Here is a 27,580-nt window from a genome sequence, read left to right as displayed (position 1 = left end):
AATATGTTCAAGCACGTTGTAATTTTAGACTCTTTCCTCACTGATCATGTTTACGAATTGGCAACCATCTTATCCTTGACGTAGAGGTCGACGTACTGGTCGACATCGTAGTTCTCCAGCTGAGGACGGTCCAAGCCCACCTTCAGCAGCTCATCGACGCGAGCCTGGTCGAAGTGTGCCTCGAGGTGACGCTTGTACTTGGCCAGAATCTCAGGCTTGGCCTCCTCGCGACGGAGACGGTGGCCGAGAGGGGCTTCGACGGCGATCTCCTCAAGGACAGTGCCGTCGTTCAGAGTGACGGTCAGCGCGTTGGGAATGGTACGCTTGGCGGGGTCGTGGTAGTCAGTTGTGTACTGAGTGTCCTCGACACAGCGGATACGCTTGCGGAGGTCCTCCAGCAAAGGAGAGGTGGCGGCCTCGGAGCCGTCGGCGTAGTCGCTGGCGGTGAGACGGCCGAAGACGAGCATGGTGGCAACCATGTACTGCACGCAGTGGTCGCGGTCGGCGAAGTTGTCCATCTCCTTGAACTGCTTGTCGATGATACGAATGCAGGCCTCGTGTGTGCGGTTGGTGATCTCCTTGATATCCTTGGCGCTTTTGCCCATGGAGGCGAGCTTGGCGTTGACCTTTTCGGCGGCCTCAATGGCAGTCTGCGAGTGGAACTCAGCTGGAACAGAGTTAGTCATGTTCAATCAGAGTAGGATGCATTGCACTTACCAGGGTAGGAGACCTTGAAGAGAACGTTCTCCATGACGTAGCTGCCGTAGGGGCGCTGGAACTGGAACTTCTTGCCTTTGAACAGGACATCGTAGAAGCCCCAGGTTGGGGCAGAAAGCACGGTGCGCAGACCTCCCTCTCCCTTTTGGACCTTCAATACCAGGTTGACAGCGCGCTGGCAGGCATCACCGGCAGCCCACGACTTGCGGGACATGGTGTTGGGGGAGTGGCGGTAGGTACGGAGACTCTGGCCGTCCACCCACGCCTGGGTAATGGCATCGGCGGTCTGCTGCTCTGTGAGACCCATCATCTTGGAAACGACAGCGGCGGTCGCAACTTTGACGAGAACAACGTGGTCGAGGCCGACCTTGTTGTACGAGTTCTCCAGAGCAAGGACACCCTGAATCTCGTGGGCCTTGATCATGGCCTCCAAAACATCATGGATCTTCAGGATTTTGCCATTACCAAGGTTTCCACCGGCGCGGTTGGTGCGGGAGATCCAGTCTGCCACAGCCAGAATACCTCCCAAGTTGTCGGAGGGGTGACCCCACTCAGCGGCCAGCCAGCAGTCATTGTAGTCGAGCCAGCGGATCATAGCACCGATGTTGAACGCACCGTTGACGGGATCCAGCTGGTAAGGAGTACCGGGGACACGGGTACCATTGGGGACGATAGTACCGTCCACAACAGGGCCGAGCAGCTTGGCGCACTCCTTGAACTTCAGGGCCTCCAATCCACAGCCGAGAGTGTCCAAGAAGACCAAACGGGCAGTATCAAACTATCGACACAATCAATTAGCAGGGTTCAGGGTTCCGGTTACCCGCTCCACTTACCGCCAAGTCGGAGTCCACCTTGTAGTCATGGATGTACGAGGCCATATCCTGAATTTCAGGGTCATACGGCCTGTCGGTAGGAACCGTAGGAGCGGCAGACTGACGGGCGGCCATGGTGGAAAAGCGAGGTGTGCGAGGTGTGCGAGGTGTAAGTGTAGGGACAGAAATGCGAGAAGCGAGAGTGGGCAATCTGGAGATGCGGGCCAAAGTGCGGGGAGCCGTGTGGGTCAAGCGCCTCACGGGCAAGGACATGGTGAAGGGGAGAAGAAAAAGGAGTACAATTGGACCTGGAGATGGAAGAAGATGAAGGTTAAGGAGAAGGTACAAGATAGGAGAGGGTAATGGAGAATGGAGAATGTTGGGGAATTGGGGAAAGGGAAGGGATGTCAAGTTGACTTCATGCCGAGGGTCGGTTACTGTCGGTCCGACACCTGTTGATCTGTTTAGTCTACGAACATTGATCAGTAGCTAACTTATTGAGCTAATTTTTGTGGCTATTTGCATTGATGCCATGGGACATTTCTCCGAAGTCAGGAGTAGTCAATTATGCGAAATTCGGAGGTATCACTTGGAAAGGCAGCAGAAACGCCAGCAAAACAGAGCAAAACAGAGATGACAGTGTGATTCCTCGGATCAATTGACCTCCCATGGCGATCGGCATAGATCAGCGATAGACGCCATTGGCCTCCTTTGTGTCCGATTCGCGCAGGCACTGGGCGATCTCTGCATAAATGGCCTTTGCGAACAAAGGGGGCACCGCGTTGCCAATTTGCTTGCGCACATTGTGGTCTGAAAATTCAAAATCCATGGGGAATGTCTGGAGACAGGCGAACTCGCGAGCAGTAAAAGGTCTCTTCCCCGTGGGGTGGTAGTTGTACTCCCCCCACCACAAGTGATGGTCTTGGCCGGTGCATATCCGTTATAATCGGCGCGGTGAGCTAACTCCCAGCGAGCAAAGCCTGCCTCAATATCGTGATCTTGGGCATCATCGGGGATAAGGCCAATAGCAGACCAGATGGATGAACGAGGGAGAAGTCCAGGGGAAGCGATCAATCCGTGAGTTGGTTGGGGAAGATGAGGGAGGATCTCTCCCGGTCTGTGGTCAGTTGGTCAGCGATGCCCTGGATATCTTCGTTTCTTCCTTCTTCCGCTTATTTCTTTCTTTCTCTACAACTTACCCTGCAGCAATCACCAGCAACCTCTTCCGCTCCTGAGGTACGCCATAGTCATCGCAGCGCAACACTGCCCAGCGGAGAGAATATCCGATCTCCACCATATCAAGCAGCACCCGGTGGAAGATATCAGGAAACCGCTCAGGCAAGCCGGAGGTCTCCTCCATAGTCAGAACCCGTGGCTTAGCAGTCCGGCACAAGCATCCGGCGGAGAAGATACAAGCCGAATTGTCGTCATCGCGGTTGCAGTTGACGGTGTGGGCGGGTGAGAATGTTTGGCAGGGAGGTGAGCAGTGGCAGATATCTACGCGCATCCAGTTCGGATCGTTGGTGAGGAAATCGAAGAACTGGGCATGCTCGATCTCTACCCCTTCAAAGTTACGCTGGTAGGTATCGACAGCGTGACGGCAAGAGTCAACTGCCCACTTGATGTCTAGTCCAGCTTGTCTGGCGCCACAGGATACACCACCGCCACCACAGTATGCATCGCCAAAGGTGTATGCCCGTGACCGTCCAGCGATGACACCAGTGAGATCAATAACCTCGTCATTGTCGATGTCTTCTGCTGCTGAAATAGGTGCCTGTCCCTCCCCGAAAAGTGTCGTGCGGCCCAGTCCTCGCCATTCATCACGCAGCTGGATAGAGGTCTTGCCCAATCCGTTATCACTTTCGCGGAAATCGAGGTATTCAATGGCCGTCTGGTCAGCTGTCAAGGGGTGCTGGCCAGGGACGAGGACAACGCCCTGCTGGCGAATTGTGAGCTTGAGGCGGCAAGTCAGCTGCGGAGTGGGCACGTCAAAGTCGGTGCGATGATTAGTGAAGCGAATGTCACACATCTGCTTGACATTCTTGATGCTCACCGAGTCGGTCTTTTGCGTGACCCAGATCAGCTCGTTGTCCTTCTTAGGGATGTACATCTTGACCTCGGGGTGCGTGGCACGGAAGAGACGACGGCCGGTGAAACGCACGTCGTAACCCAAAGGGTCAACCTGTTGAATGCGAAGAAAGGAGCCATCCTTGAGCTCCAGGGACAGTCCAGCACGGTAAAGAATACCACCAATGACGGTTTCCGAGAGTTGAGGGCTCGGGCGGACAGATCGTCCTGATGCCTTTCGGCTTATGGTCCGAGTAGCCCGAGGAGTCCGAACAAATCGGCCAAGCTCCATGTTATCCACAGCAGCATTGCCGGAGGGGCCCGTGACGCTTTGCATCTCCGAAGTGAGGGTCTGCACGTCCTCGTCTTCTTCATTATCCGAGGTCAAGTCAATGATATCTTGAGGCTTGGGAATGGACGCGCGTGTGAGAAAAGGCATGAAAGGAGAAGATGTTTCCACCTTCATGTCATCGTCGCCAATGGTCAAATCCAAGACGGCTGCGATTGACTGTGTACCTCGTGAGACGGTCGGATATCCGAAAGGGGATACCGAGATACGTGATCTATCGAGGAGGCCATTTTGCGGTGGAGGAGGGTTGAGGAGTTACTTGTGCAAATATGGGAACGTGAGAGCTTGAAGAAAAAGAGGAAGCGAAGCGAAGATCCAGTGAGCTGGGTCTGATATCGTTTGGTATCGAGGCTGGGATGACTTCGCCTTCAGGCGACACAGAATGGAGATGTACGAAACAGGAATTTTGACCTGAAGTGAGAAAGTGCGATCAAATGTGGATCAATATCATCTGGGGAGATTGAGGTATCTTAAAAATCGATGCTATTCAGAAACTGAAGACTCTCGTGCTATACTATGTGCTGCGCGGTCTACTGAGCTACGAGCTGGAAGGACTGAGTATATCTATCTATCGAACAAAGCGGCCATAGTCTTTAACGGAGGTGTGAAGCATCAAAGACACAAAGAAGGACTAAATGGATAAAGGCATGGCGTTCAATGAAGCCATATACTGTATACTGTAGACCGTAACTGCATATAGATCGCCTTTCCCTTTCAGGCCACTAGGGCACGCTGACTCATCCATGACTAACCAACCAACGAGAAAAAAAACTCGGTGGAGCAGAACCAAACCACAGAACAAAATTTCACTATGGAGCGACTTTCCTCCTCTTTTCTCTTGGGCTGTGGTGACCATTGTCTGATCAGTCCCTCTATCCTTCATTGTAAGTGTGTTGTCTTGTCGTTTGTTGTTTTGTTCTTCACCCTCTCTATGATGAATTTGGTTTTTTTATAGATGTTAGACTTCCTAAGCAATCATTGCGGAGAAACATCCATCCTGATTTGAGACATACACTATCATGTTGTGCATGCAATGGGTAAAATTGATGCTAATGCTTCTACTCATTCAGGAATACCGTCAGGATGTGTGGCATCATTGCTCTGATCCAGGCGAACCCCTCATCCGCGGCTGCCGTGGATCTCCATGAAGCCCTCTACCTCCTCCAACGTGAGTTCGGTTTATAATCTCCACGTGCGACCGCGAAACTAAACGCGTGGGACAGATCGTGGTCAGGATGCAGCCGGTATCGCGACCTGTGCGTCCGGGGGTCGGATATACCAGTTGAAGGCCAACGGCATGGCTGCCAAGGTCTTCCAGGATGGTGCCAAGGTGACCAACCTGCCTGGTTCGATGGGCATTGGCCACCTGCGATACCCGACCGCAGGATCCAGTGCCAACGCCGAGGCCCAGCCATTCTACGTGAACAGCCCCTACGGTATTTGCTTTGCCCATAATGGTAACCTCATCAACGCCCCTGAGCTCAAGAAGCATTTGGATCTTGAGGCCCACCGTCACATCAACACCGACAGTGACAGCGAGTTGATGCTCAACGTCTTCGCCGATGAGCTGAGCGAGACCAAGAAGGCCCGTGTCAACCACGAGGACCTCTTCGCCAGTTTGACCCGCATGTACCAGCGCTGCGAGGGTGGATGGGCTTGCACTGCTATGCTTGCCGGTACGCCTTACTCCTTTGATGCATGTTGATATGGTGCTAACGTTGTCTAGGATTCGGTATCCTTGGTTTCCGTGATTCTTACGGTATCCGCCCCTTGGTTCTGGGCTCTCGCCAGTCCTTGGATGGACCTGGCATGGACTACATGATGGCTTCCGAGTCAGTAGCCCTGGACCAGCTGGGCTTCACCAACCAGCGTGATATCCAGCCCGGTGAGGCCGTCATCATCGCCAAGGGTGGTGAGCCGGTCTTCCGCCAGGTGGCACCCAAGAAGGCTTACGCCCCTGATATCTTCGAGTATGTCTACTTTGCTCGCCCTGACTCTGTCATGGATGGCATCAGTGTGTACCGTAGCCGGCAACGCATGGGTGATCGTCTCGGTGCACGGATCCTCGACGTCCTGGGTCCCGAGATTGTCAAGGATATTGACGTGGTCATCCCCATTCCTGAAACGGCTACCACCTCCGCAACCAATGTGGCACAGTACTTGAATAAGCCTTACTGCCATGGTTTCGTCAAGAACCGCTACGTCTTCCGGACTTTCATTATGCCCGAGCAAAAGACACGCCAAAAGGGTGTTCGTCGCAAGCTCAATGCTATGAAGGCCGAGTTCAAGGACCGCAATGTGCTGCTCGTTGATGACAGTATTGTTCGTGGTACCACCAGTCGTGAGATTGTCAGCATGGCCCGGGAAGCCGGCGCTAAGAAGGTTTACCTTGCTAGCTGTGCCCCCGAGATTACCCATGCTCACATCTACGGTATTGACCTTGCTTCTCCCCAGGAGCTTGTCGCCCACAACCGGGACTCCGACGCTATCGCCAAGCACATTGGTGCGGAGAGCGTTATCTTCCAGACCCTGGACGATCTTAAGGATGCTTGTGCCGAGGTTGCCCGTGAGAACGGGCAAGCGGAGCCCCAAGACTTTGAGGTCGGTGTGTTCTGCGGTAGCTACGTGACCCCAGTGTCCAACGGCTACTTCGAGCACCTGGAGTCCGTCCGCGGTGAAGGCCGCAAGTCCAAGGCCCTGGACAAGGCCAAGGAAGCCGTCTCCCACGGTTTTGCCAACCTGACGGACTTCCAGATCGCCGCCAACGGCGTGACCATGGACACCAATGGCAAGATCATCCCAGCCTCTGAGAAAACTGAGTCTCTGACCCACCCTGAGACCAAATCGAGCCATGAAGAGCACAACCCCAAGGTCTCTGACCGGATGGATATCAGCATCCACAACATGGCCGACCACCACGACGCATGATGACGATGACCTACCCTTTTCTTTTTGTTTTCACGTTTACACTGGCCATTTTGCCAGTTTGCATCGGGAGTCTGGGAGTTTTTTTGAAGGAGCATTGTCATGCTATTGGGTGGCTGATCTGCTGCTATGCAAAAGCATTGAAAATACCAATACCCGGTGTCTCGACTCGAGGTCATCTACTACGATATGAATCTAGATGAATGCAATGTTGATGTATCATGATTTCCATAAACCATAAAGTTCGTAAATATCCAACTCCAAGTTGATGTGATACTGTCAGGCAGCAATTGCGGCCTCAGGTATCACTCTGTCCAAGGTGGAAACAGTCTGCATCATCCACCAACCGGTTTCTGCCATCTCCTCCCCTTTTTCCCTCTGTGCGCAATGTGATTGACACACTTGAAAGCTCTGTCCGATTTCACCTTCCTACCAATGGAGCGTCGCGTCACTCGCTCTGCAGCGCGTGCTGCTTTGGTCGGGGATATCAGCCCGGCCCAAGGATCAAGCACCTCCAAGGCGCCCAAATCAAAGAGAACCAAGTTCAGCGAATCTGCTACAAACAAGACTACCACCATCAAATCGTCTTGTCCTAGACCTCAGAACAACAGACCGCTTAAGACAATTCCGAAGCCGCTCGGTTCAGACGAACTGCCTCATAATCTCGGATCTCTGCCGCTCCCACCAGTTGCTAAAGAAATGTCAATCGCTGGCTCTGACAAGGAAAACAAACCTGTCAAGGAAGAGAATGTCGACAAACTTGCTGTGGAGCTCCAAGACACTGTGGACAAAGCTACAACCGAAGTCGAAGAGACCAAAGCTGAAGCCACCCCGCCTGCCCGGAAACCCAAGAAGAACCCTTATGGCCTGACACCTGGAGAATCTCCCTTCCCCGAGTGGGCTCATCCAAGCACGGAGCAATGTGAAGAAGTCAACCGACTATTGTCCACCATCCATGGCGAGATCACGCCGCCAACCACCATCCCCGAACCCTCCCTGACAGTCACCGGATGTGGCGAAGTCCCATCAGTCCTAGATGCTCTAATCCGCACTCTCCTAAGCGGCGCAACAACAGGCGCCAACTCCGCTAGAGCCTTCAACGGGCTCGTGCAGCGCTTCGGTGTTCTTACAGAGGGCATCGGTAAAGGAAGCGTGAATTGGGAGGCTGTACGACAGGCCACAGTGAAAGACGTCTTCGAAGCAATCAAAAGCGGCGGGCTAGCAGATATCAAAAGCAAGAATCTCAAACGGATCCTGGATATCGTCCATGAAGACAACCAAACACGCCGGAATGACCTCCTAGCCACCGAAACTAAAGACACAACAATCTCCAAACTAGTCCCAGACGAACTCGAAAAGGAAAAAGCCTACGAAATCGCCTGCGCAGACCAAAATGTCCTCTCCCTCAACCACCTACACACTCTAACCTCGGAACAAGCAATGACAGAACTAGTAAAATACCCCGGCATCGGCCCAAAAACGGCAGCCTGCGTAATCCTCTTCTGTCTCCAACGCCCCTGCTTCGCAGTCGACACGCACATCTTCCGAATCTGCAAATGGCTCGGCTGGGTCCCTCCGCGCGCAAACGAGGTCACTGCTTTTAGTCACCTGGAAGTGCGAATCCCTGATCATCTCAAGTACTCGCTGCACCAGTTATTCATTCGGCATGGGAAGACTTGTTCGCGGTGTCGGGCTATTACTGGTGCTTCTAGTGCTGGTTGGGGGGATGGGTGTGTTATTGATCATTTGGTTACGAGGACTGGGAAGCGGAAGGGGTTGGTTGTTGCTGCTGTGAAGGGGAAGGGGAAGGGTAATGGGAAGGCTGGGAAGCGGAAGAAGGAGGAGTCGGAGGATGACATGGAGAGTGAGAGTCTAAGCGATATTGAGAGTGAACTTTCTGATCTGAGTGATGATTGAGGAATTATATCTCGACGGGACTACCTAAGCATCAATTATGAATTATGATATATGACAAGAAATAATGGCTGGAATATCTCATGTATTATTAGCGTTGCTCTATTTACATTTTGCTACTTGATCATTATATTATTTATATTCTTAATATTCATTTAACGAGGGTTGAAGCTATGTTTGGAAATGGCCGGTATCACAATGATCTTAACTTCCGGATTCCGTGATATAGACCAAACGCAAATAGAATTGCATATATGTATATATCCAAGGGAAGTGTAAAAGTAGCAAAGACAAGTAAGGAAAGAGCAGCAAAGAGCTAAGGAGAGGAAGTGGTCCGATGTAGATCGGCGTAGTCGGCCCGGGTCATGTTATCTCCATCAAAAAGTCCCTCCCTTACAACTCTCCCACTTCAATTGCTTCAATTCGTGCAGGATGGATTGTTTGGCAAAGCACCTTCCGCCGTCACTCCTCTCCCTCCTAGTGACCTATGTGCCACCCGGATCCGCACAATATGCCCCAATGATCAGAGTCGCGCTGGCCTCCTTGGTCGCCGTGTACGTGGGGTACCTCTACATCCAGAGCCGGAAAGAAGCAGCAGTCGCGTTCAATGTCCCTGTCCCGCCAGAAGTGCGCAAGAGTGGCACGGGCAAGTCTTGGGATGAGGTCCAGGGGCAGCAGAAGAAGGTGCTAGAGGATCAGGCTCGGGGGGTAAGTTACAGTTGCGTTCTCGTGTTTTCCGCGCTTGGTTCGCGTGCTTGAGCTAATCGCTGGTCTCTGACAGAAATGGAACGATCAATTGATTATGAGCTACTGTCCTGCCGATGGGAGAGTGCTCGGTAACGGAATGAAGCCCGCCACGGTCGACGATGTCAACGAGGCTATTCGGGCTGCAACGGCTGCGCAGCGGGAATGGGCAAAGACTACATTTGCGGAGCGCAGAAAGGTTCTCCGGACGTTGTTGAAGTATGTGGATACTGCTAGAGTCTGTTGTATAGAGCGGCTGCACATCCCATAGCTCCCCTGAGACTTGCTAACGTCCCGCAGATATGTCCTCGACCACCAAGACGACCTCGTTACCGCATGCTGCCTCGACTCCGGAAAGACAAAAGTGGATGCCTCCTTCGGCGAGATCCTCGTCACGACTGAGAAGCTCAAGTGGACAATCGACCATGGCGAGAAGGCGCTGCTCGCAGAGCGCCGGCCTACCAACTTCCTGATGATGTACAAGAAGAATATGGTCACATACGAACCGCTCGGCGTTGTGGGCGCCTGTGTATCTTGGAACTACCCTCTCCATAACTTTATCGGACCTGTTATCAGTGCCTTGTTCACCGGTAATGCGGTAGTCGTCAAGCCATCCGAGCAGACCGCATGGTGTTCGTCCTACTTCCTCGATATGGTGCGCGGTGCCCTCTCCAGCTGTGGCTACTCGCGCGACCTGGTCCACATGCTCGTCTGTCTACCCGCCGTTGCGGACACCCTGACCTCACACCCTGATATCGCACACTTGACCTTCATCGGATCCCGCCCCGTTGCCCACAAGGTCTGCGCATCAGCAGCCAAGGCCCTCATCCCCGTCTGCGTTGAGCTAGGCGGCAAAGACCCGGCCGTGATCCTCGACGACTCCCGCACCATCAACAATCTCTCGTCAATCGCATCCATTCTCATGCGCGGCGTCTTCCAATCCGCCGGCCAAAACTGCATCGGCGTAGAGCGCATCATCGCCCTCCCCGGCGCTTACGACCGTCTCATCGAAATCGTCACTCCACGTATCCAATCCCTCCGCCTGGGCTCCATCCTCCTCGACTCCACAACCCCAGACATGGGCGCAATGATCTCCCCCACCTCCTTCGCCAACCTAGAAACCCTCATCGCCGAAGCCGTCACTCAAGGCGCCCGCCTCCTCGCCGGCGGCACCCGATACCACCACCCAACTCACACCCACGGCCACTACTTCACCCCAACCCTCCTAGTAGACGTAACACGGGACATGCGCATCGCACAAGAAGAACTATTCGCACCGGTCTTCCTTGTGATGCGCGCATCATCCGTACCAGACGCAATCGCCATCTCAAACTCAACGCCCTACGCCCTCGGTGCGAGTGTCTTCGGCCACAACGCCACAGACATCCAATCCTGCGTACGCAACATCTCCGCAGGAATGGTAGCCGTCAACGACTTCGGCAGTTACTACGCCGTGCAGCTACCATTCGGAGGAGTGCGTGGGTCTGGCTATGGCCGGTTTGCTGGCGAGGAGGGTCTGCGCGGATTGTGCAATACCAAGGCTGTTTGTGTCGATCGGTTCCCGAAGATTATGGGGACTGCTATTCCGCCCCGGGTTGATTATCCGATTCAGAAGCGGAAGGGTGATGCTGGGGCTAAGGATGGTCGTGCTGCTTGGGAGATGTGTAAGGGAGTTGTTGAGACTGGGTATCAGTTGACTATTGGTGGGCGTGTTGCTGGTATTCTGCGGTTGTTGGGGAATATGTAGACTAGCACTACGGATGTACCTGTGACGTTGCTTCTTGTACTTTATACATCGTAATGGCTGAACTCTTGGCTGTGAGATCTATTTAATTAATGTGGTTTGTATATCAGCTCAAATCTATGCTAGGTTGGATATCATAACGGCAAATCAAAGTTATGCAGTGATATCGCTAATAACAGCTTCAAGGTTGAAGCACCTTTTATGGTGGAAAAGGACCAAACTTCTTCATCCAATAATGATCCCTCAAGAACGAGCTCTCGGGGAACCAGTTACCAGGAATCTCGGCTGCCACCTCACCAGACCCAATAACCTGGTCTTTATAAAGAGAACCCTCATAATCCGTAGGATTCAATTGTCCATGGACGAAAAGTGGGTTCTCCATATTGACTTGTATATCCCCAAGGATTCGAGGCATGCGTATCAAGTAGTGAGATAACCAGCGCGCAAAGTTGCCACAGCTCCGATAACGGCTTTGGTTACGCTGGGCGAGATCAACTTGATCGATAATCCATTGCGTGATCTCGGGCGAGTTATGCGGGAGGGATTCCGCGTTGGCGCGGACGAGGGCGTTCATGAAGGCCACGTTGAGGCTCGGGTCATCGCGGCCGTACCGGGTGACTGTGACAAAGTGTCCCGACGGGATGGTGTAGAAGGTACGGTCGTGGGTACCTGCTTTGTAGCGGAAGGTGTACTCGTCGATTTTGAGGAGTGTGACGAGTGCGCTGAAATTCTGGTGGCGGATTGCATTGTCGACTCCTTCATGCAGAGCTCCTCGGTCGACAAGCGTTAGGGTCTGTGGCATCACCAAGGTCTTTCCAGAGGTCCAGTTGCAGGATGTTATGCGCAGCATCTCCAGGAATGCGGAGTCGTCGGAGGAGAACCCATTGCTGCGGCCGCGAAGTAGATGGGGCGGGAAACTGCGGAGTTCCAGAGCTGGAAAGTTGATTAGGCTGCTTAACGAGGGGCAGCGAATCTCAGTGTTGACCATTGGCATAACGTGGAGTTCGTAATCTTGGATCCCCTTGTCTTCTGCGTGTGGAGCGAGTTGCGAGAAACGCGGACCCGTCTGCTCTTTCAGGAAGCCGCAAAGTCTCCTCATCGGTTTTCCCGTTCCAACGAAGACGCAACCACTGTCATCCTTGCGCGACAAGAATTTCTCGAAATCTGCCTGTTGGTGGGCTTCTGTCACGATGCCGGCGTTGATCCAATGGCGGTTGATAGTCAAGATCTGCATAACCGGGACTTGTTCCCGTACTCGATCCACCGTGCACCACTTGCATTTAAATACAGCTTCTTGCAAGACGGTGCGCTCGTCCAGCGAGAGGGGGACGTATTGGAGAGGGACCATCAGGCGGTCGATGGCCTTGCTCCGGGGATAGCTGGGCGGGTCATCCCAAAAGGCGAGAAGAATGAGAGCGCGGTAAATATGCTCACGGGAGAGAGCACGGGATAAGAACGGCGAGGCGCGAGGGAAATTCAATTCGAGCGAGTACAGGAAGATGTGCTCGATCACCTCCACGGGGAGGGCTTCCAGTATGGACAGGGTCCTGGCTGGAGACTGTGGGATCGTCGTTGCGGGGGAATTGGAAGGTCTATCGTATGGACCAGATCTCGACCGGGATGATCGACTTGAAGTCGGCTTTTTAAATCGGCGACCTGGTCTGCGCTTTGTCGTGCCGGAAGCAGTCGACGTCTGTGTATCCGGCGCGAGCTTCGACACAAGTACATCCTTATATGGGGCGCTCATGAGACTGCAGATTCACGACTTGGAGACAAGTCCCCATAAACGTGAGTTCAAGCCATAGGAATTGGAGCTATATCAAGTCAAGATATTGAAGTATAAAAAGCCGATGCACGTCTGATTGGCGGACGACAACCACGAGGAATAAGTCACATGATATATCACATGATAATGGTCATGTGATATGTGTTACCCCGCCAAGTGTCATGTGACTACCAAATGACGTCAAAGACATCGAGCTGGAAAAGAAGACATTCAACTGTCAGAGCAGGATTGAGCTCTGTGGGAACCTGAAACAGCTTAAATGTGGTTCCTCACACGTTGGTCGATCCTTCAATTCAACGTGTACAATCATTGGCCATGATAGAAAACCCTGGTACCTTGGAGCTTCAAATCAAGGAAGTGTCAAAATGACGGAATGGCTCCAAACAAGTTCCTCCTTGTGTGAACCTCACTTCTTCATTCTTCAACCCAATCCTGTCCAGCCTGCAAGCCATCTGTCATAACTTTTACGTCACTGGCGCACTACCGATAGTAACCTGAAGCTTTGCATGAACTATCTATCTGTCTATCTTCACCTGTTGGAGACAGTTACGTAGAGAGCAGATCTCTCACACGCAGCAAGCGTCATTCAATCTCTTTCTTTATTTAAACCTTTACTTCCGCCTCCTTACCTTCACCATGAACCCTTTCAGTGACAAAACCGTCCACACACACGCATCTTCCAGCTCGGAGTCTACTCTTGCAACCAAACCCAAGTCTTAACACGCTTGCACTTAACTTCAACAAAACTTGATACCGAACCAAACCAAACCACACATTCTCAAAATGGGTGCCGTCGTCTCTTGCGTATGTCCCTGCATCCACGTCAACACCAACATCTACTAACACAGCCCCCAGATCCAAAGCGTCTTCCGCGCCATCGGAAGCGCCCTCATGGCCATCGTCAACGCCATCGGCTCTATCTGCCACGCGATCATCAGCGGCGTCGTGACCGTGGTCGACGTCATCATCTCCTTCCTCACCTGCGGCTACTGTGGAAGACGCAGACGAGGCAGGAGATCGGCCGTCTGAGAGGAAATATCTCGCCGCGGCGAGTCCTTACTCTGACACCTTACACACTGGAGGATAATATGGGCTGGTGTGGAGATCTACGATTGTTATGCCAGCGCTTTTTTCTTGTTTCTTTGCTGTTTTACCTCTGCTATCTGGAGTACATACCCCGAGGCGCAATTCTTTATTTGAATAATGAATCAAATGATGGGATATGACGTTTATTTCTTCTTACTTTGATTATGCACATGGTATCTGTAGTATGGACATGAATAGAGATAGCACCTGGTCTGTCATTCATTTCGTTTGATGATATGTCATGGTGTACCTGACTGCTCAATATATCGTAACAAGTCCTCCTTCGCGTCGGCGGGAATATCTTTCCAGCGTTCATTCAGAATAGTCATGGCAAATGGATCCCCAGGTCCAGATCCATATCGCCGGACCAGGGAGTAATGCGAAGGCTGCAACGGCCAACGAGCAGGGACACGACAATTCGCAGCGCGAAATGGTATACGCAGTAGACGACGGAAAGGCTCGATCTTTCGTTTTCGGATAAGACGATAGGTAATTTTAGAGGAGCGGTCAGGACTAACCTCATCCTCATCCAGATAGAAATCCGTAGACAGCAGCTGTAGAAACTTGAACTGTGAATCTGACCATGGGGACCGCAAGACCTTATCTGGGATACGACCTGGACGAATAGCCACCGAGCAAGGCAGTCGGAAAAGATCATTCTCGTAATAGATCTCATGCGGTTCGCGGATCTGAACAGCACCGAAGTGGAACCAGATGGCGACTTTGCGGTCGATGCGAGACGAAGAAGTCGAAGTCCTCGAGTCGGTCTTCAGCTGCGCGGGAATAACCAGGTCGCCTTTCCCGCGCCGGCCATTAACAGCCCAGTCACACCCATCCAGATTATCAAACCTCGGATCTAGATTCGACAAGATAGCCTCATCATCCTCATGAAAAACCAAACCGGCACATTTGCGCCGAATCGCATGAGCAACATATTCCCTCTGGCACCGTCTAAGCAGAGGAAATGTACACCACCGACAAGCCAGGAGGGTAGTCTGAAGCTGTTGCCTCTCCTCCCAAGACAAAGCCCAGAAATCCAACGGCGGCGGCAGAAAGTCCGGGGTGAAGAAGCCCTCGCGCGAGCTGGGGTTCGTACTGCTAAACACTAGCCGAATAAGCCAGCTATAAAGCAGCGGACTGGAGAGCGCGTTACTCAAACGTGGTGATGCACGGGGGAGATTGACTTCGAGACAGTGAAGAAAGATCAACTGAAGTATTTCCACGGGGAGAGACTCCAGGCGCGAGCACGGGTGGTCGGCCAATGGGTCTAGTTGGCCCATTTGCAGGTTGCAGTTTGCAAAAAAGCAGATATGACGGGCCGGTTGTATAGCTTGGACGTAATAGATCGATAGTCTTTCTTCTGTGTTGCTTTTTTATTCTCGAATGACAGTTTATATACTGCCAGGGATCGAGGACATCAAGTAACGAGTCTCGGTCATCTCAGTGGATGCAATGACCTCAGGGTACTGCACTAGCATGCCGATGAGCAAGCATCTGATCGCAGAGGCGCTTGCAGTGTAGTCTCCAATGAGGAGAATTGAAGAAGCTCCAGGGAGGGGAAGTGGGTAGATGAGGTGAGTTGCATGTCTTGGCACCGGCTTTAGACCTCCGCATTGAGCATTAGGTATGTGGCTTGATGGGTGCACGTTGTGTATTGCTATTTCATGTTGCATGGTGCGTGTTGCATGTTGCCACTGGCTATTCTCGGGTTTGATGTAGCTGAGGACAAGAAGGTTTTGTAGGTGGTACTGGGTCTCGATATATATCCCGACTCGCTCCTGGGCTCTCTCAGTTTATTCTGCTTTATAGTTCATTCTATAGAAATTTGCGACAGGGATAACCTATAGAAACAGAACAAAAATTACAGACCTACCTCCGATAATACTTTACTACAGTACTGAAATATTGATAACGCAGAAACGACAATGTATGTTTCTATACACATCCCAGCCCACCACACTATCGGAGGTATCTGACCATCTACTGACGAAATAGCCATATCCTTGGCTCCAAACAACATGATCACGTAGTGTGATGAAACGAGGGATAACAAGGCGAATTTGAGGCCACAAGAGTCCGCGCTTAGACAGCGGACAAATCGCCGAAGCGCTCCTACAGACCGTATGAGTATCGGATAACAATAAATATAGCAATTATCACATACCTTGTAGCCAGGGGGCATCCACTTGCCCTTGGAGACCAGGGAGGCGGTCTTCTCGTCGATCTCGGGCTGGGCAGAGGCAACCTCGTCCTAGAAAAGCAGTCATGTAAGAAACCAATTCCAACGCAGCATTTCCACAGTGTACACATACGACAGTGAGGTCCTCGAAAGGACGGGCAGTCTCGATGTTCTCCAGGGTCTTCTGCAGGTTCTGCAGCTCGGCCTCAACCTTGCCCTTGGTAGCCTCGGCGTTCTGAACAGCCTGGGCCTCGAAGGCATCGATGGCCTTCAGCTGGCGGTTGACATCGTAGGAAGCGGGCTTGAAGGTCTTGAAGTGGTTCTCAATCTCGTCGACGATGGCCTTGTTCTTCAGGACACCGCGGTAGTGGCTGAAGTCAACGGTCTGGGGCTGCTCGGACAGGGCCTGGACCTTGCGGCGGGCCTCGTCGTTGCGCTTCTTGAAGGAGTGGAGGGAGGTGGCGGTCTGGCCGCGGAGGCCGAGCGAGGTCGACACCTTGGCCCAGTCGATCTTGGTAGCGGCGCTGCGCTGTTCGGGTAAGGGGGGTTAGCGGGAGCCATAGAGATGGGCAGACTGGTCGTGCACTAGGTGAAGAGGAGATTGGAACATACAGCAGCCATTGTGACGGGTATGATAGAGGTTGGGGGTGGGGAAAAGAGAGGGGAGTTCGATGTGCAGGGAGGTGCCGAAACGAGGAGCGACTCGGAAAGGTTTGGAGGTTGGGTCACGTGATGCCATGTTCCGGGACCATACGAGCATCGTATAAAATGGCATAACGCCGGATACCCGTGCACATGTAGTATAGTAGTATACTTAAATTATTGAATAGTGATTTACGGTTATATCCTACAATCACGATTGACAGATTTCGAACAAGTCGTGGTTCAATTGTTTTTGGGCTATTTGTGTACAACTATGGGCATCACCATCGTCCAATCCCTAGAACCTTAATGGAGCGCATTCATTATATGCTGAGGGCCATGATGGAGTTGACGATATCGTTGTCGTTCTCCCGAAGAGCCTTGACGGCCTTCTTGCGGGAAACGTTTGCCTGTGCCATGACCAACTCGATGTCCTTGGACTCAAGGCCAGACTCGTCAACTTCCTCACCATCATCTTCCTCCTCTTCATTCTTGGCCTCAGCCTCGGGGGCCTTGCCCTTGCCGAGGATCTCCTCGTGGTCGTGACCGGCGTGGTCACCGGCGGCCTCGGAGGCAGCGAGCTGCTGGGCGGCGGAAGCCTGGGCCTGAGAGTTCAGGTCCTCAATCTTGGCCTCACCGAAGATGCTAGAGGGCGTCAGTTTGAAACGATCAGGATTTGAAGGGTGTAGGATCCACATACATCCAGCAGTTGCTGTTGGGGGAGCGGTAGACCTCGGGCTGGTTGACAACGAAGAGGATCTATCAACGCAATTAGCATCTGCGCATTCAATTCAAATGCCGTAGTCCACCATCAGACAACGTGACAGTCCTTAACAGTCACTTTTCGCCCGGCGGAGATCTCACGGTCGCATAGACCACGTACGTTCTTGGGGCGGCGGAGAGTGACACGGGTGATGCCAGGAACGAGCTTCAGACCGAGCTTGCCAATGGCCTTGCGGGCCTTCTTCTCACCACGGGAGTGGACAGCGACGGAGGCACCGGCGGGGATGTTGGGCTCATCGCCAGCCTCGGAGCCAGACTCAGAGGAGCTCTCCTCGACGGTCTTGGAGACCTCGTCATCGTGGATTTCTTCAACGCGGGGGTCAGCCATTTTTGCGAATGTGTGCCTAAACAAGATCAAGAATTCGATTAGTGGTTGGTTTTTCGCCGACGGCCGTCAAGGTGGGAAAGGTGGGAAAGCGGGCATGGTGGGAGAGTCGACCCCCACGAATCGCACGACATTCGGAAAACGGCGGGATTTGATGATGGAAAGGCGAGGATTCGGACGAGTTGAATGACAATACGTACCTGAGAGGTAGATATCAAGCTGTGGTGGTGGTTGATGGATTTTGTTGAGGTTGAAGATGAGAGCTGTGCGGCCGACCCGAAAATCGTTAGCGAGCGGATGCCCACTCCCCAGACTGGCACACATTGCCCTATATGGACTACATATACATCACCAATTCATGGGCATTTTAGGTACTAGATCGATTTAAATATTAAGTTAAAGCATTATTTACGCATCCCTGCTTCTAATTTTGTTCTTTTTTGGAGAGAGAAAGACGATCCCGTGGATAAATTGGGGATATAAAAGTAGTCCACGGAGGAAAGAAAACCGATGACAAAGGCCCCTTGTCGGGATATCAAGGATTTTGAATCATTTTTGCTGTTCATTGATAATGCATACAGCTGTTTTGCCGGAGGACCAGCAATGGAAACCCTTCCAGGACACCTCCTTCAACCCATGCACCGAAACCTCGTAATCATCTATGACTTGTTGGCAGCGCGGACCTTGGCGTAGGACTTCTGGACCTCGTAGCGGGCCTGTAATGGAGTCAGTTGAATGTTCATGATCGGAGAGCTAATCTGATCTGATCTGGGCCCAGGCGCATATGCACATGTGACTGGAACCCCTGGACCATCATCTTGTTCACGTACCTGCTTGCGGAGGCGGAGAACCTTGAACCGCTCGAAGTCGGACAGGTTCTTGCGGCGCTCAGAGCGGTCGGTGCGCTGAGCGAAGGCGCTCTTGGCCCACTTGCCATCAATCTCGTTCTTAGCCCAGAGCTTCTTCACGGGACCGGTACCGGCAGCACGGGGGAGCTGGGGAATGGTGAAGTGAGTGAGGGTGGCGTGGGCGAGAGGAAGAACGTGACGGGGAACGATCTTGTTCTCCTCGGAGGAGGGACCGTCGACCAGGACCTGTTTCAATGTCAGTAAGATAATCCCGACACAATCTCCGAAATCCAATTCCGCAATTTTTTGTTTCTCTCGGTATTTCGGGATAAAAGCGATTTCACGTACACGGCGGTGGTCCACGATCTCAACGATGGCGGCGAGCTTGCCTTCGTAGGGACCGCTGCGGATTAGCACCAGGCGGCCAACCTCAACCAGCTTCCAGGAAGCGACCTTGACATCGATATCGGCCATGTCGAAATTCTAGACGAAAAATTCAGCGCGGGTCTTCTTGTTGTAGAGAGCAGTGTATCACTCACGGTCGGAGGGTATGTGTATGGGTTGTCGAAAGAGTTCAATTGTCCAGAAGTTGGCTCGAAATTCCGGGATGTGCCCACAACTCGCAATTCTCGCTTAACCGGCCACTCGCAGCGATAGGGCTCTGCTGAGGTCAGCATTGGGATTAACCTTTCTCCGGGCCCGTGCTTTTATATTTTCTTCTGTCAACCACCATTCTTCCTTTGCTTAAGACTTAACTGTCTGGCATTTGATGTTTTGCCACTTGATATCCATGGATCTACACTGCAGCACTCACTTGTGAACTAACTTACGGTATGCTCACCTCCCCTCCCTCCTGCCTCCTCATATGATGCGGTAATTTGCGATTGACCCAGCGTCTGTGAGGCCCTCGCCGGGGTCTCGATACAGCGCTGCTGGATGATATTCAATTTTCTTACATATTCTGATTTGGAACATTTCCACTCGATGCTGTCAATGCGTTTACAAGGCATTGCGCTGACTGTTTAAAGAATCTAGGAAATACCTTTGACCTCAAGGACCAATACATCACGACAGCTCTACTGGGTATGTTCACATTGCATTGCTAGTTACTTCTTACTTCCATCTCCCCGTCCGATGATTAAAAACCTTATCACGCCTAGATAGTAATTGAGCTACGGCCGTGATATTACCATAACTACCAAGATCTCTGAGGACTTTCATTACTTTGCACATGCTTTTGTGTCGTTGGTGATCAATTTCTAACCTTCGATAGATTCTTGCAGTTTCGGATCAATATGTCTATAGTTAATACAATATCTTTCACAATCCTCCATCTTCTCTTGCATCTGTAGATCACATAGCTTTCCTACTCTTAAGTACTCTGGGCGGCTACAAATGCAAATAGTTTTGATTACAATAAGTCGTGCTATATCGTTACCCCGTGCAATGCTCAATCAAAAGCATCCACTCCGTCCTTCCATGTGCTATCCGTCCTTTCCTCCGATTCTATATCAGCAATTCCCCCACCCTCCGATTATGATGACGCAGAGCCAGATGTCGAGGGTCCCTCCCGACTGAGCACCCACATGAAGATGAACTGAACAACGTAGGAGTAGACAAACAAGAACTGCGTCCGGCGGTTGCGCTGGGAGCGAGCTACGGTGTGCATCGAGCCAGCGTGCATGGCGGAGTCGGTCGAATCAGGCAGCAACACATACTTGAGAGAGCGGAGCTGGTATATAACGTTAGCATGTCGAACACTCATGTTATCACAGTACTCACCAAGAAGAATGCATTGGCCAAGAAGGTGTACGCAAAGACAGTCCAGCCAACCCAGCCCCTGGTACCCTGACCGGGGTTCAAGATCTCAGCTGCGACCATAGTCACAATAATTCCCACGAACTTGTAACCCGAGTAAGCCACCAAATCCAGCAACTGGGAGTCATTATTGATGCTCAAAATGTATGTAGCCAGCTTCAGGCACAGGATCTCGAAAAGGATCACTGCAATAGCTGTAGTAGTGATCGAACCCAGAAGCTCCGGGTGGAAGTTGCCCCGGAACCCAGCCAGCAGCACCGACAGGAGAATGTATGTGACCAGGGCCATGACGGGGATATACATGTCAGGCGAGTTCAGGTCATCACGCGGAGGTAGAAACATGGACGAGTACTGCTGCTGCATGATCTGACCATTGGGTCCAGCAGAGCTGGAGGCCAGTCGAGCCTGCTGGCGGGACCAGGGCTTGTGGCGCCAGGGGAAGAGGACGAGAACGAGCTTGTTCAGGACGTAGGAGTTGGAGACGTTGAAGTAGTGCTTAAGGGCGGGGATGGAGACATAGCGATTGAACTGTTGTTGGTCAGATAGGAACAGCCAAAAGAAAGAGAAGTGGTGCATACGTTCTGTTCCATGTATTCCTGGCCAGCCGCCATTGCACTCTTGCCGACCTGGAACCCCATCTGCGCCGTGGGTTCGTTCATGAACCCACCGAACCCAGGAGCATATGTTCCACTGCCACCCTGAGCAGGGGAGGGCTGGTACGGGTTACCACCATAGCCAGCACTTGGCGGTTGTTGGGGAGCTGGTGGTGGTGGTGAGCGCATCATAGGAACTGTCGAGACATGTTGCGGGACTGGGTGATGAAGGGGTGGCGACTGCGCAGGTGGTGGAGCGAAGGAGCCCCGATACATAATGTAGAAGGAAAGGGGAGATAGACGAATAAAGAGTGGAAAGTTCAGTGGCGAACGAGTGCTGGGAGGTGGAAGCGAGGATAGACAAGAGGGAAAGTGTTTATACGTGGCTGAAGGTCCAATCCGCTCCCGAGATCTCCAACTTCCGCCACCAGTCCCCGGACCTTTGCTCTCCCTCCCACGACTCCCACTTCAATTATTTTTGCGTGTCTCAGTTTTCTTTGATTAATTGCTCAGCATGTTGGAGGCTTTTGAGATTTTAACCACGTCGGGTGTGGTGCTCTGGTCCAAGTCATATGCTCCAGTGGGGGCACATGTCATTAATAGCCTGATCAACGACGTCTTCATTGAGGAAAAGGTCGTGCCCAGCGCTACAGGATTATCGCCAGCATTCAAGAAGGAGAAATACACACTCAAATGGAAGCGGGTCAAGGAGTTTGATCTGATATTCGTGGTACGTCTGCGCATGCGCCCATTCGCGCTCGCCATGTCGAAATCAAAACTAATCATGGGCTTGCATAGGCCGTCTACCAGTCGCTGCTTCACCTCGGGTGGATCGACAAACTTCTGGAGAACATTTCGACCATCTTCATCGACCTCTACAAGGACCAAGTGAAAGGAAACCGCGCGAGAATTCAAAACTACCGGTTCGATCAATACTTTGAGCAGCAAGTCCGGGAGCTTGAAGACAACACTGGTGGTTTCGCAGAGGAATATGTGGCAGAGACAGAAAAGAAAGACCCGCTTGTCTCATCAGATAATGGAGGCCCGCCGCCGCCACCAGTCCCTGGCCTGGTGAAAGGTATGAACCTGACTTATCGTCCCATACCCAACGGCTTCCCATGCTGACTATCTTAAAGCGCAGCCTAGAGCTGTGCTAGCCGGGGCAACCTCTGATGAGGGAACGCCACCGGCCACACCTGATACTTCTAGATCTTCGACTCCCGTCAAGGGCCATCTTCTTACCGCGAAGGCTGGGCCTGGAGGCCGTGTTTCTCGCCGTGCGCGCAAGGCTGCGAACTCGAGCGCCAACGCATCTTCTGGCGATGAAACGTCCCGCAAGGGAAAGCCTGCCAAGGCCCCAGCGAAGAAAATGCGCAGATGGGATGCTAGTGGAATGGCAGATGAGGATGACGGAGAGATCCTTGATTACTCTGCCCCCGCTGATGAAGGAGAGTCTACTGCTCCGGCAGTGGAGGCCGTCTCTGAGAGTGATATGGGCCGTAGAACTGGCAAGGGTCAGTTCGTGCTGAAGGAGTTGGGTGAGGAAGTCCAATCCATTCTGGATCAAGCCGATGCGGACAAGGCCAAATCCACTGGGTCTTCTGGTGTTCTTGGCTCTGGTTTCAATGCCGTTGGAGGCTTCTTCCGCAACATTGTTGGTGGGAAGGTTTTGACCGAGTCTGATCTTGAGAAGCCTTTAAAGGCTATGGAAGAGCACCTTTTGAAGAAGAATGTCGCCCGCGAAGCTGCTGTTCGTCTCTGCGATGGAGTCAAGCGTGAGATGGTTGGAAAGAAGACTGGTAACTTCCAAAGCGCCGACGCTGCGTTGCAGGTGGCCATGGAGTCTTCGTTGCGGAAGATCCTGACCCCAACATCTTCGTTGGATCTGCTGCGAGAGATCAACGCTGTGACTGCTCCCACCACCAAGGCGCAGGCCCCTCGGCCATACGTCATGTCTATTGTTGGTGTCAACGGTGTCGGCAAATCGACCAACTTGAGCAAGATCTGCTACTTCCTACTGCAGAACAAGTACCGAGTCCTCGTGGCAGCATGCGATACCTTCCGTTCTGGAGCTGTCGAGCAACTTCGGGTACACGTGGACCGCCTCAAGGAACTGAGCGTCCGCGAGAACGCAGGTGACGTGGAGATCTATCAAAAGGGCTACGGCAAGGACGCCGCCAATGTAGCCAAAGATGCCGTCGACTACGCGGCAGCCCAAAAGTTCGACGTTGTCCTGATCGACACTGCAGGCCGCCGCCACAACGACCAGCGCCTCATGTCCTCGCTAGAGAAATTCGCCAAGTTCGCGAACCCGGACAAGATCTTCATGGTTGGCGAGGCTCTCGTTGGTACAGACAGTGTCATGCAAGCGCGTAACTTCAACCAGGCGTTTGGCACAGGCAGGAATTTGGACGGGTTCATTATTAGCAAGTGTGATACTGTTGGTGATATGGTGGGAACACTTGTCAGCATGGTCCACGCCACTGGTATTCCTATTGTCTTCCTCGGTGTTGGGCAGCATTATGGTGATTTGCGGGGACTGAGTGTTCCCTGGGCTGTCAGTTTGTTGATGAAGTGATGGTCGCTTATTTCAGATCCTCATTTTCGTTCTCATATCTTTAGCTGCTGCATTTGTTTATATTCTTTGCTTGCTATTCAAATAATCCCGATTATATCCCTTATTATACTACATACTTTATTTGATACCTTCCAGTGCCTGCCTGCGTAAAACTCGACCTGGATTGGCTATTTGTACGCTCGGCTTATATCCTGTACTGCGTCGATGTTGGACTAATGATTCAATTCCTATCTGCACCGTTCATCTTTGTCATCTCAGCTCTACAGATTGCTCACTCTGACAACCTTCCACTAACATAACGAGATTTTATCACCTTCCTGGTCAACTAGCCTTCTTCATTTGAATTTCCTGATCTTTGCGTTTGTCTCCAAGTCCCCAACCACTTCCTATCACACCACGCTCTACACAACCACCGCCCCTTCGAAGTAAAAACATGACGTCTTCGTGTCTACCAGGGAGTACCATGGACAATGACAAAAAGCAAAAAGTTATTGACCGACGCAGGGGTCGAACCTGCAATCTCTTGATTCGTAGTCAAGCGCCTTGCCATTGGGCCAGCCGGCCTTGTTGGATGGAGAGGCCCAGTTGTGTTATATGGGGCTACAGACTTTTCTTAGGGTTTGCGCAGAGTGCCCCACTTAAAGTGCCACTCACATTCGCATGCATATCACACTGTACTGTATTAGTATTGCGGTCAATTTGTATATGATAGTAGAGAAAGACAAGAGGAATATAAAAAGTGAAAAATGTCAGCAAACATATACAAAAATATACAACTACAATAATTTTGATAGATGCGCAAAAAGAAACTCTCCCTCGGGGAATCGAACCCCGGTCTCCCGCGCTTATCGGTTTTAATGACAAGCGGAAATCATCACCACTAGACCAAGGAAGATTGTATGACCGAGTTACTGCTCGACCACTTGGCTGGTTGATGGAATATTCCGCCATCTTTGACAGTATGTTAGTAACACTCATATTCAGGTTGTAGTTCCATGTTTGACCATGTCAATACATCGTCAATACATAGCTTATGGTTATCAATGGATATATAATAAAGTGATATTTCTATACCTATTTTTAACTAACATAACTACACAACTCAATTAATCTAATATTATTGGCGTTGAGTTATTTAAATTACCGTAGACGGTTATATATATATATCAAAGGACCTCGGCAAGATATAAGCAGTCATTTCCTGATCAGTGACTCGCAAGTACAACTCTATAAGCTCCCAGGTTAGTATACTTATTTCTAAGCCAAGCAAAGATATATATAGCACAAACCCCTAGGGGGCTGTAGTAATATGGTAATAGGACTTATACTGGCCGCGCTCCTAGAGTCAAGGAGTGACACTATCACAGATCTCTACTACACAATTTAAAGCTAGGAGTAGATTGATAAAGATAGACTCTCAGACGCTGATAGACAAAGTTTGAGTGATACAATAGGGCTGAAATGTGAGGTGGTCATAGTTGTTCATGGGTATCTATAGGTGTGACTGACGTTCAAATGCACATATATTCAGCATCACACATAGACACAGGATATTTAGCCGCAAGGGCCCAGCCAGATAACAACTAAACAACACATCTGCAGATACTAGACTTTGAACCTGCATGAATGTTTACTACGCCACAGCTGCGCACTGACTAGAACCAATGAGTCAGCATCCTCAGGCTTACATCATCTTTTTGGTTTCCCTGCTTTCCCGATTGCGGTGATCCTAGTCACTACAACACTTCGAATTGTATGAAAACTCCTCCTTGATCTTCTTGTAACCGCTTGGAAATTTCACCGGGTACCTTCTCAGCTGCCAGTATTGGTTGAGACCGTTGCCTAGGCTCTCACGCGACAACGTTGCGCTTACAACCGGCACGATCGTATGAGCTGAAGCACGTTCCCTGAACTCCTCGGTGTGCTGCCACTATGCCAGGCTCAGACCGAGTCTCGCTCAATCGCCGCTCCTCCACGCAGCATTACCAGACCTTTGATACTCCGCCGCCCAAGTCGCGTGGACGACCGAACTCAGGCCAGTCCGAATCCTCAGCAGATGGCTCCCACGATCCCCACCATGACGCCACTGATCACCCAGGAACACAATCGCCATTGCCAAAGAAGCAGATGGCAGTGCTAGCCATGATTGCCCTGGCCGAGCAAACCGCGCTGAATTCAATCAGTCCCTATCTCCCCGACATGGCATCATCATTTCCCGAGGTGGAGCCGGGTCAGGTGGGCGTGTACGTTGGGACTATTGCATCGGCATTCGCACTGGCACAATTTGGCACAAACTACTTCTGGGGCTGGCTCTCGGACCGTGTTGGTCGTAAGCCGGTGATTCTGCTTGGCACTTTTTTGACTGCCTTGTGTTTTGTCGCGTTCGGATTCTGCAAGACTCTCGGACAAGCCATTGTAGTGCAGGCGCTGATGGGTGTGGTCAATGGCAACCAGGGACTGGTCTCTACATGCCTTGGAGAAATCACCGACCGAAGCAACCAGTCCCAGGCTTTCACATACCTCCCCGTTCTGTACGGAATCGGTGGTATAACCGGTCCTCTCCTGGGGGGGCTTTTGGTCTTCGAGACAAATCCATTCACCGGAAACAAAAATCCATACCCATATCTTGCGCCAAATGTCGTGTCCGCCGTCATCCTTCTGGTCGATCTTGTCTTGACTACATTTTTCCTAGAAGAGAGTTTAGAAGACGCGGACAGTATTCCAAAGATTGGCAAAAAGGTGCGCAGCCTTTTCACATGGCTGTGGCAGTTTACCAGCTCTTCTCGCCGTCCGACCTATGTAGAGGTCCCGCAGGCGGTCCCATATCCCCATGATCACCGCGGCACAGAAAATGAAGACCATGATAGTGACCTGGACTCTGCGTCCGAGGTCTCCAGCTTACTTGGGCACCACGAGGAACTTGCCTGGGATGAGATCTTCACTCGAGACACTATCTTACTTCTTTTGACTTATTTGATCTTTGCATTCTGCAACGTTTCTTTCAACTCGCTGTTCCCAATCTTTACGCAAGCCAAACCCCCGGCGGGACGATCACTCACACCGTCTGAGATTGGGCTTTCGCAAGGATTTGCTGGTGTTGTGACCATTATATTCCAGATTTGTATCTTCAATCGCCTGCGTGACAAGATGGGCAACCGATGGTCTTACCGTGCAGGGCTTTTTGGCTTCGTCGTCTCATTCATGTTGATGCCTTTCGTCGGGTACAAGAGCAGTAACACCCAGAGCTTGACTGGTAAGTCAGCGCTCATGGCGACCGAACTGTGCTTCGTATTGCTAGTCAAGACCATAGCTTCCGTGGGTGGTCTGACCAGCGCTCTGCTCTTGGTCACAAACTCTGCACCCAACCATGCCGTGCTAGGTGCGCTCAATGGTCTTGCCCAGACCCTTTCGGCAGCCGGACGAGCGGTCGGCCCATTCCTTTCGGGAGGACTATTCTCCCTCACAGCCAAGATCCAACCGAAGGGCGAAGCCGTGGCATTCGGCGTCTTCGGTGCCGTCTCCTTCATCGGATTCATCTTGAGTTTCGGAATTCGGGGCCGATCACTCGAAGCAGACGGCTGGGGCGAGGACAGCGATGATGGAAACTACAAGTCGGACGAGGACGAATCAAACACCCCTTGATCTGTAACAGGACCTTGAAAAGTTGCCG

General features: G+C 51.8%; 15 protein-coding genes across 15 annotated transcripts; 6 read left to right on the top strand and 9 right to left on the bottom strand.

The window, feature by feature from the left end:
• Positions 1 to 50: 50 nt before the first annotated feature.
• On the bottom strand, positions 51 to 1,802 carry N7446_013916 (putative 2-methylcitrate dehydratase; the record flags this gene model as incomplete). The annotated part of the gene is made up of 3 exons (XM_058522655.1): positions 51 to 667; positions 718 to 1,495; positions 1,551 to 1,802. The coding sequence occupies 3 exons, from the start codon at positions 1,800 to 1,802 to the stop codon at positions 51 to 53; spliced, it is 1,647 nt and encodes a 548-aa protein (XP_058366132.1).
• Positions 1,803 to 2,214: 412 nt separating this feature from the next.
• On the bottom strand, positions 2,215 to 4,175 carry N7446_013915 (DNA cytosine methyltransferase; the record flags this gene model as incomplete). The annotated part of the gene is made up of 4 exons (XM_058522654.1): positions 2,215 to 2,339; positions 2,429 to 2,646; positions 2,729 to 4,104; positions 4,155 to 4,175. The coding sequence occupies 4 exons, from the start codon at positions 4,173 to 4,175 to the stop codon at positions 2,215 to 2,217; spliced, it is 1,740 nt and encodes a 579-aa protein (XP_058366131.1).
• Positions 4,176 to 5,028: 853 nt separating this feature from the next.
• N7446_013914 (amidophosphoribosyltransferase) lies at positions 5,029 to 6,873 on the top strand (the record flags this gene model as incomplete). Its single annotated transcript, XM_058522653.1, has 3 exons — positions 5,029 to 5,113; positions 5,169 to 5,621; positions 5,672 to 6,873. The coding sequence occupies 3 exons, from the start codon at positions 5,029 to 5,031 to the stop codon at positions 6,871 to 6,873; spliced, it is 1,740 nt and encodes a 579-aa protein (XP_058366130.1).
• A 432-nt stretch (positions 6,874 to 7,305) lies between these two features.
• N7446_013913 (endonuclease III domain-containing protein) lies at positions 7,306 to 8,787 on the top strand (the record flags this gene model as incomplete). Its single annotated transcript, XM_058522652.1, has 1 exon — positions 7,306 to 8,787. One exon carries the CDS (start codon positions 7,306 to 7,308, stop codon positions 8,785 to 8,787), a length of 1,482 nt encoding a protein of 493 aa, XP_058366129.1.
• A 429-nt stretch (positions 8,788 to 9,216) lies between these two features.
• On the top strand, positions 9,217 to 11,275 carry N7446_013912 (aldehyde dehydrogenase family protein; the record flags this gene model as incomplete). The annotated part of the gene is made up of 3 exons (XM_058522651.1): positions 9,217 to 9,492; positions 9,566 to 9,747; positions 9,829 to 11,275. The coding sequence occupies 3 exons, from the start codon at positions 9,217 to 9,219 to the stop codon at positions 11,273 to 11,275; spliced, it is 1,905 nt and encodes a 634-aa protein (XP_058366128.1).
• A 196-nt stretch (positions 11,276 to 11,471) lies between these two features.
• On the bottom strand, positions 11,472 to 13,019 carry N7446_013911 (uncharacterized protein; the record flags this gene model as incomplete). Its single annotated transcript, XM_058522650.1, has 1 exon — positions 11,472 to 13,019. One exon carries the CDS (start codon positions 13,017 to 13,019, stop codon positions 11,472 to 11,474), a length of 1,548 nt encoding a protein of 515 aa, XP_058366127.1.
• An 822-nt stretch (positions 13,020 to 13,841) lies between these two features.
• N7446_013910 (uncharacterized protein) lies at positions 13,842 to 14,087 on the top strand (the record flags this gene model as incomplete). The annotated part of the gene is made up of 2 exons (XM_058522649.1): positions 13,842 to 13,862; positions 13,914 to 14,087. 2 exons carry the CDS (start codon positions 13,842 to 13,844, stop codon positions 14,085 to 14,087), a joined length of 195 nt encoding a protein of 64 aa, XP_058366126.1.
• A 296-nt stretch (positions 14,088 to 14,383) lies between these two features.
• On the bottom strand, positions 14,384 to 15,424 carry N7446_013909 (uncharacterized protein; the record flags this gene model as incomplete). Its single annotated transcript, XM_058522648.1, has 1 exon — positions 14,384 to 15,424. The coding sequence occupies one exon, from the start codon at positions 15,422 to 15,424 to the stop codon at positions 14,384 to 14,386; it is 1,041 nt and encodes a 346-aa protein (XP_058366125.1).
• An 802-nt stretch (positions 15,425 to 16,226) lies between these two features.
• On the bottom strand, positions 16,227 to 16,944 carry N7446_013908 (F1F0 ATP synthase subunit d; the record flags this gene model as incomplete). The annotated part of the gene is made up of 4 exons (XM_058522647.1): positions 16,227 to 16,256; positions 16,309 to 16,395; positions 16,457 to 16,852; positions 16,936 to 16,944. The coding sequence occupies 4 exons, from the start codon at positions 16,942 to 16,944 to the stop codon at positions 16,227 to 16,229; spliced, it is 522 nt and encodes a 173-aa protein (XP_058366124.1).
• Positions 16,945 to 17,183: 239 nt separating this feature from the next.
• Positions 17,184 to 18,374, bottom strand: N7446_013907 (nascent polypeptide-associated complex subunit alpha). The gene is made up of 4 exons (XM_058522646.1): positions 18,274 to 18,374; positions 17,849 to 18,092; positions 17,666 to 17,724; positions 17,184 to 17,610 (listed from the first exon to the last, which is right to left on the bottom strand). Exons 2-4 carry the CDS (start codon positions 18,074 to 18,076, stop codon positions 17,289 to 17,291), a joined length of 609 nt encoding a protein of 202 aa, XP_058366123.1. The 5' UTR covers positions 18,077 to 18,092; positions 18,274 to 18,374; the 3' UTR covers positions 17,184 to 17,288.
• Positions 18,375 to 18,489: 115 nt separating this feature from the next.
• N7446_013906 (60S ribosomal eL14 domain-containing protein) lies at positions 18,490 to 19,589 on the bottom strand (the record flags this gene model as incomplete). The annotated part of the gene is made up of 4 exons (XM_058522645.1): positions 18,490 to 18,789; positions 18,904 to 19,167; positions 19,270 to 19,404; positions 19,461 to 19,589. Coding segments are annotated over 4 exons (585 nt in total), but the record flags the coding sequence as incomplete, so codon positions are not given.
• Positions 19,590 to 19,643: 54 nt separating this feature from the next.
• Positions 19,644 to 19,931, bottom strand: N7446_013905 (uncharacterized protein; the record flags this gene model as incomplete). Its single annotated transcript, XM_058522644.1, has 3 exons — positions 19,644 to 19,676; positions 19,752 to 19,853; positions 19,878 to 19,931. 3 exons carry the CDS (start codon positions 19,929 to 19,931, stop codon positions 19,644 to 19,646), a joined length of 189 nt encoding a protein of 62 aa, XP_058366121.1.
• Positions 19,932 to 20,455: 524 nt separating this feature from the next.
• On the bottom strand, positions 20,456 to 21,608 carry N7446_013904 (protein transporter YIF1; the record flags this gene model as incomplete). Its single annotated transcript, XM_058522643.1, has 3 exons — positions 20,456 to 20,653; positions 20,704 to 21,267; positions 21,318 to 21,608. The coding sequence occupies 3 exons, from the start codon at positions 21,606 to 21,608 to the stop codon at positions 20,456 to 20,458; spliced, it is 1,053 nt and encodes a 350-aa protein (XP_058366120.1).
• Positions 21,609 to 21,846: 238 nt separating this feature from the next.
• On the top strand, positions 21,847 to 23,910 carry N7446_013903 (signal recognition particle receptor subunit alpha; the record flags this gene model as incomplete). Its single annotated transcript, XM_058522642.1, has 3 exons — positions 21,847 to 22,062; positions 22,131 to 22,410; positions 22,469 to 23,910. The coding sequence occupies 3 exons, from the start codon at positions 21,847 to 21,849 to the stop codon at positions 23,908 to 23,910; spliced, it is 1,938 nt and encodes a 645-aa protein (XP_058366119.1).
• A 1,932-nt stretch (positions 23,911 to 25,842) lies between these two features.
• Positions 25,843 to 27,552, top strand: N7446_013902 (MFS transporter; the record flags this gene model as incomplete). The annotated part of the gene is made up of 1 exon (XM_058522641.1): positions 25,843 to 27,552. The coding sequence occupies one exon, from the start codon at positions 25,843 to 25,845 to the stop codon at positions 27,550 to 27,552; it is 1,710 nt and encodes a 569-aa protein (XP_058366118.1).
• Positions 27,553 to 27,580: the final 28 nt, after the last annotated feature.

The sequence above is a fragment of the Penicillium canescens genome (assembly GCF_028828765.1).
Source record: "Penicillium canescens strain IBT 15451 chromosome Unknown utg000011l_segment0_segment0, whole genome shotgun sequence".
Lineage (NCBI taxonomy): Eukaryota > Fungi > Ascomycota > Eurotiomycetes > Eurotiales > Aspergillaceae > Penicillium > Penicillium canescens.
This window is presented reverse-complemented; position numbering and strand designations above follow the sequence as displayed.